The 6,854-nt window shown below is 41.3% G+C and overlaps 1 protein-coding gene across 1 annotated transcript; it reads left to right on the top strand.

The window, feature by feature from the left end:
- The first annotated feature begins 846 nt into the window (after positions 1 to 846).
- On the top strand, positions 847 to 5,530 carry tbr1b (T-box brain transcription factor 1b). The gene is made up of 6 exons (XM_070976758.1): positions 847 to 1,591; positions 1,861 to 2,015; positions 2,241 to 2,362; positions 2,653 to 2,811; positions 3,149 to 3,210; positions 3,922 to 5,530. Exons 1-6 carry the CDS (start codon positions 900 to 902, stop codon positions 4,763 to 4,765), a joined length of 2,034 nt encoding a protein of 677 aa, XP_070832859.1. The 5' UTR covers positions 847 to 899; the 3' UTR covers positions 4,766 to 5,530.
- The last annotated feature ends 1,324 nt before the right edge of the window (positions 5,531 to 6,854 follow it).

Here is a 6,854-nt window from a genome sequence, read left to right as displayed (position 1 = left end):
TGCTTTCCATTCTGCAGATCTCATTATGTACAAGCAGTCAGGCTTAATGTGAGTTTTAATGAGCCTCCAACTCTTAAAATAACTTCGCCAAAAGACAGAATGCTGTTATTGTAGTCCATTAAAATAATCTTAAATCAGCGACCCAAACATGTTTAGTGTCTTAAGATTTTCCTTTACTTTCTGTTAGATGCATTTGCCACAGCAGTCCTGTTATCAGTCTGCTGGCTCATAACTTTAGGGCATGAAATATTAACCAGCACTGGGACTCATAAACACATCTTCAGTGGGACGCCATGATTTCACGCTATATCACAAACATTTTATGGCATCAGATGCGCTGCCTGTCATGGACTGTCATTTTTGGTGTGTTAATAATATATCTTGGTTTCTTCGGCAGACATACTTTGGCACTCATAGCACATAAATAGGTAAATAACGCGGATAAATAGGTAAATAACGCAGCTGACATTGCATCCGTCAGAAAACAATCTTTAAAACCATCATCCTTTTTTTAAATAAAAAAATCTTTATTTTTTGGGTGTTTTTGTTCATAAAAATGATAAGAAAGAGTCGGTGTCCATATGTTTTAAGCAAATATAGGCCCATGTCACACTACAAACAAATCACTTTGCTCACAGCGTTCCACAGATTGTTCTAATTAAGAGCTGTCTAATTAAATTACAGCCTTGAGTTAACCAATGGCGATACTTGTTTCATTAGCAAAGCAGAGAGAGTGATGGAAAGAAAACCCTTCCTGATTGCAGGATGGTGTCAATTGGCTAATTTGCTGCCTTCGGTACTTCAAGTCATAGCAAGGCGTTTTCATAGTGTTGGATTAGGAAAGGCGTGTGCAAAAGCCTGTGATATATGTTGAGCTAATAGTGGCTTCCTATTGAGCTATGCAGGTCGAGAATTGCATCTCGCCCGCGAGTGATCTCTCCAAGAAATTTATGAATGTGGGCAGTGGCTTTTCGAGCTCCGATGGATCAGAGCTTTCGTTGCAGGACCATCCTATTATATGTGCAAGTGACAACCTGGAGAGAAGTTCACCTCTGAAAAAAAACTCCAGGGAGATGACGAATCAGTCAGAGGCAGACAATTTTCCCGACTCCAAGGACGCATCAGGGGACGTCCAGAGGGGCAAACTCTCTCCTGATCTTCACGGAGTCTCTGACATCCGTCATAATTTCGATGGATCTGCAGGAGAAAGGTGCATCTTTTCTCCATCCACCCAGCCACAGTCAATCTCAACAGCTCCCAGTGCCATGTTCCCTTACCCGAGCCAGCATGGACCAGCGCATCCGGCTTTCTCTATTGGAAGTCCCAGCCGTTATATGGCCCATCACCCGGTTATAACGAATGGAGCTTACAACAGCCTTCTGACCAACACGTCTCCGCAAGGCTACCCGGCTGCGGGCTACCCTTATGCGCAACAGTATGGACACACTTACCAAGGAGGTGCTTTTTACCAGTTCTCCACGGCGCAAGCAGGACTGGTTCCGGGGAAAGCGCAGGTGTATCTGTGCAACAGGGCCCTGTGGCTGAAGTTTCACAGGCACCAGACAGAGATGATCATCACAAAGCAAGGACGGTAAGTGCGCGCACAGTAAGTGCTCATTTGTCACACACCTGAAAGAATTAGCCCATTTTCTGGCTACATCAACAAGCTTTTGCTTCCAAAGTTCAGAACGGACGTGTATTAACATCGAATCGATATTTCGTCAAATAAAAACGAGATCGGACTCGGCATCACACCTAGGAAAGCTCTGAAGAGAAAAACGGGGAATCTGATGTGATTTGTATGCCTTTTTTTAGTCATAAGAGGCGTTTTCTTAATCCGTGCTGCTTTATCTTCCACAGACGAATGTTCCCGTTTTTAAGCTTCAACATTTCTGGCCTTGACCCAACTGCGCACTACAATATATTTGTGGATGTTATACTTGCTGATCCAAATCACTGGCGATTTCAAGGAGGCAAGTGGGTGCCATGTGGAAAGGCAGACACAAATGTAATAGGTATTATAATTTGTTTATTCCGCTATTTATTGCACAGTGAGGTTTTAAACTCCATGATATGTGTGTAATATGTATGTTTTGATACATTTTGGCCTCAGTACGTGTTTTTTTTTTCTTTTTAAAAATCAGATTTAAGATTTCCTGGCAAAGTAATTTATTTTAAATAATAAACCATCTATTATGTGTTTCATTCATCTGTATTTATTTATTTTTTCATTTTTCTAGGAAACAGGGTTTATATGCATCCGGACTCACCAAATACTGGTGCGCACTGGATGCGTCAAGAAATATCATTTGGAAAGCTAAAGCTCACAAACAACAAAGGTGCCTCCAACAACACGGGACAGGTGAGACAGCATCATATCCAATGCTTCAACGACAAATATTCTTATGGGTTTTTCTGTAATACCAGCTGGAAGAATGCAATGTTTTTCCCCTTTCTTCCTTGTTTATTGCGTAGCCTAATAATAATTTTCCATCTGGTGTAGTTTGCTGTCTTACTGTCTGTATCAGTTACAGCGCAACAGCAGTCACAATAATGATAAGATGGAACTAAATGAGTTTATTATCTGCTTTTAATCATCCATCCAAAGTTTGAAGCTGAGTCTCAGACGCGCGTCTTTCATTGAATCTCCAGATGGTGGTTCTCCAGTCTCTCCACAAGTACCAGCCCAGGCTCCATGTGGTGGAAGTAAACGAGGATGGGACAGAGGACACCAGCCAACCAGGAAGAGTCCAGACTTTCACCTTCACAGAAACGCAGTTCATCGCCGTCACAGCTTACCAGAATACCGACGTACGAGCGCTTCACGTTTGACTCCTCACTGCTGCAAACGCGCCCCGCACAAGGCTCTTATCCATTTTTAAGAAATTCATTATTATTAAAAAAGGCAGAGGCAGAATTTTCCCCATTTTTAAACATTATTTATTTTACTTATTTTTATTGAAACAAAGTAAAACGATGCGGATTTTAATGGGACTGAGGGAAGAAAGGCTCAAATTCTTGCATGATTGGGAATGACTTCACCGTGCTGGCCCAGTTTCTCACAAAAAAATGAGACTCAGTATTAAATAAGAAATGCTATTTTTGCGTTGACCTTTGTTTTCTAATCGGGGCCTTATTTTTCCCACAGATTACGCAGTTGAAAATTGACCACAATCCGTTTGCTAAAGGATTTCGAGACAACTATGACACGTAAGCTTTTCTTTCTTCTGAGCATTTTTGCACTTTTATTCCAGTGTAATTTTCTTAATTGTGGCGTCTTTGTTTCATAACATGCTGCTGTTTTTCCACTCCATAAAAAGTCTAAATCAAAAATCAGGTTTCCTCATAAAAAATATTACATGTACTTCTACGATTCTGCTGAATATTCGGTGAATTGTTATCCATATTATAGGGGGTTTCGAAAATTAATCGAACATGGTCCTAAAAATGGTTTTGTGCTTTTGAATTGACTGAAATCGAACAGGATTTTTAAACTTAACAGCCAGAAATGTCATGTGAATATTGCAAAGAAAAAAACCCCTAAATATTCGTTAAAAATGATCCCTTTATAGTCTGCTGATGGCAGCATTGATATTCGTCGTTCACGTGCTTCGGCTTGTCTTGCACTGAAACTAATTCCATATAAACGATCAGTTTTAATATTGATCTGTAAAATTCAGATGTGAAACAAAGCGATAACTTTTTGCCAATGACACTTTGCCTGTGTCGATGCTTGTCTTATTTGTATGAGGCAGCAGGCCAGTTCTGAAACACTTTGCGTAAATATGAGTTTTATGTGAGAATGAACTGGATAAAGTCGCTGGTGAAACGGATAATGACCTACATTTCTTTGATTGTTAGACAAGTAGCGCGCAGTTTAGTAACTGAATTGTTTCTCTGTTTTTCTCTCCATCTTTTCAGTGTCTACACAGGCTGCGACATCGACCGCCTAACTCCATCACCGGGTGACTCTCCGCGTTCACAGATCGTGCCGGGTGCGAGATATGCCATGCCTAGCTCTTTCCTGCAGGACCAATTTGTCAGCACTTATGCCAAATCTCGCTTTCACCCTGGCATGGGGACTGGTCCTGGCACGGAGCGCAGCGTCCCACTCGGCAACAGCTTGCTATCCCCGCAGCAAACCGAGGAGCCCACTGTTGCCACCCCCCCGCAGCGATGGTTTGTCACCCCTGCCAACAACCGACTGGACTTTGCTGCCTCGGCATACGACGCCGCTGATTTCGCCGGTAACGCGGCCACCTTGCTGTCCTACGCAGCGGCCGGAGTGAAGGCTCTTCCCCTGCCGACTGCAGGCTGCTCCAACCGGCCTCTTGGCTATTACGCAGACCCGTCAGGCTGGGGAGGACGCACGCCGCCGCAGTACTGTGGCGTGAATAGCAAATCCAGCTCGGTCTTTTCCTGCTGGCCCACTAACTCTATCGGTGGCAGAGCGGGCACCAACTACCTGGCTGAGGAGGGAGACTCCATCCCGACGGAGCGGTCACCAATCGGCGGCACGGAGGAGACCAAACCCAAAGACATGACATCAGAGTCAAACTGGATAGAGACGCCGTCCTCCATTAAGTCCATCGATTCAAGCGATTCTGGTATCTTTGAACAGGCCAAAAGGAGAAGGATCTCACCTTCTGCAACGCCGGTTTCAGAGACAGTGTCCCCGTTAAAATCAGAGCTGCTGGCACCGAGAGAATGTGAGAAAAACTGTACAAAGGACATTGGTTATTACAGTTTCTATCCTCACAGTTAAAACAATGACAAGCCCATCTATCTATCTATCTATCTATCTATCTATCTATCTATCTATCTATCTATCTATCTATCTATCTATCTATCTATCTATCTATCTATCTATCTATCTATCTATCTATCTATCTATCTATCTATCTATCTATCTATCTATCTACAGGTTAATCAGTAAAAAATAATAAAAGATGAAAAGGACAGTCACCTCCGCAGTTTAAGGCCAAAAAATGTAAATTCTTCCACTACTGAATACTCTGTTCTGTTCTGTTCTGTTCTGGGTTGGGCGCCTTGTTTCCACACTGTTAAGTAAGAAAACACTGTAATTATGAATATAATGTACATAATTATTAGTGATAGTGATTGGATGTACACAAAATAGATTAAATCTGATTCCTAAGTAGTGTTTAAAAAAGCGAACCCTCTTCTGTTGAGTAGCCTGAGCTGTTAGTAAAGAAAGATATTGAGAATCTGTACATGAAATGTTCTTGTGTAGCATATACTGGCATAATAACCCCTGCCAGTGAAAAAAATATGTATTTTGTACTTTATCAAAGATGTAGGCTACCAATGACGTTGCTGATCACTGCTACATCCATGATACCTGTGGTTCAATAAGTTATACATGTTGGTAATGTAGACTTAGAGTCTTTTTTTATTTCCTTCTCGCAGCCTCTTATTTTTCATCGCCTGTATGATTTGCTGTTGTGAAAATCTCTGTATCTGCTGTAATGTGATTGAAACGTAATAAATGATGTTATCATGAGGACAAGTAAGGATTTTTTTTTTTTAATTACTGGCATGCTTAAATTTGTTCGCATTTCAATTGTGCTTGGACAGACAGATAATTTATTTGGTTGTGTTCCGTGAACGCATCACGTGGAGCGTCTTTCCAGTAATTCAACACGGTTTTATCAGGACACTGTGAAGGTGCTTCAAAGAAAAGTGAGCTAAGAATTAAGAATATTCTACTGATCAATTAGAAATATTCCAAATCAGATGACGCCAAAGAGAGACAATCCTGTCTCATGTGAGACATTATTATTTTTTTTAAATTGGAGAGCATGTTCTCGTGTGTCAATTTAATGAGATTTCCACGTGGCAAAAACGGCACAGCAAAAAAAAAAAAAAAAAAAAAAAAAAAAAGAGAGAGAGAAGAAGAAAAAATGAGTTCAATTAACGAGGGCACAAAAAACTGGATAGTCTACCTAAGAATGGGAAAACCTGTGAATGGACCCAGACTGTTATACGTCAATGTGCAATTTTTATATCCGTCACAATTCACAGTGATCCAGGTGGTTCTTAACAATATAAATCAACTCTAGATATTTCAGTCTGACTCAACAATAAGGACTGTTATAACATTTGGTTGGACTGACTTTGTTTGCCAATCTAAGAGGGCGAAAACTTTTTTTTTTTTTTGTCATAGTTACACCGAAAAAACTGTGAAGTTGACAAGTTTTCTGTTCGGCAGCCAACGGAAGTGACACATCAAAAGAAAGTCTTGCCTGTGTTGAAAATGTGGACCAGAGAGACCCGCAGAGAACAGGGGTAAGGATAAACCTCACGACACATTGTGTGTGTTGTGTGTGTGTGTGTGTGTGTGTGTGTGTGTGTGTGTGTGTGTGTGTGTGTGTGTGTGTGTGTGTGTGTGTGTGTGTGTGTGTGTGTGTGTTATAACTAAAATCAATTTCACATTGATTGGTTAATTGCTGATTGAATGATTCAAGCTGTATTTATGCTCTGCCTCCATCATCTGTTTTTTAATTGCTTCATTTGAAACATTATTGAACACTGATATCAAATTAATTAAGTTAAAAAAATAATTAAAGCTGATACATAATAAGCTCAATGTGCACATAATTGGGATTTCAGAGTGAAGGAGAAGCTCACAGCTGTCAGTGAGACGCGCGGCATTCAGCTTGTCATAAAGCGTGTGTGTGTGTGTGTGTGTGTGTGTGTGTGTGTGTGTGTGTGCGCGCGTGTCAGTCCGTGATAGGCCTTCCCAGGGATAAACAGCAGATGGCGATAACTGAATGCAGGTCCTGAAATCAAACAGCTTTTCATTATGTGGCTCTCAGGAGGAGGGTCCAGTC

This window comes from Chaetodon trifascialis, chromosome 12, assembly GCF_039877785.1.
Source record: "Chaetodon trifascialis isolate fChaTrf1 chromosome 12, fChaTrf1.hap1, whole genome shotgun sequence".
In the NCBI taxonomy this organism is placed as follows: Eukaryota; Metazoa; Chordata; class Actinopteri; order Chaetodontiformes; family Chaetodontidae; genus Chaetodon; species Chaetodon trifascialis.
The sequence above is the reverse complement of the archived record's forward strand: the minus strand, read 5'-3'. Positions and strand labels throughout refer to the sequence as shown.

Excerpts from the sequence above, each read along its gene's own strand:
- tbr1b (XM_070976758.1), top strand. The coding sequence starts at position 900 with ATGCAGGTCGAGAATTGCATCTCGCCCGCGAGTGATCTCTCCAAGAAA. Across the intron at positions 1,592-1,860 it reads ATCATCACAAAGCAAGGACG|ACGAATGTTCCCGTTTTTAA; the intron begins GTAAGTGCGCGC and ends TATCTTCCACAG. Across the intron at positions 2,812-3,148 it reads CAGCTTACCAGAATACCGAC|ATTACGCAGTTGAAAATTGA; the intron begins GTACGAGCGCTT and ends TTTTTCCCACAG.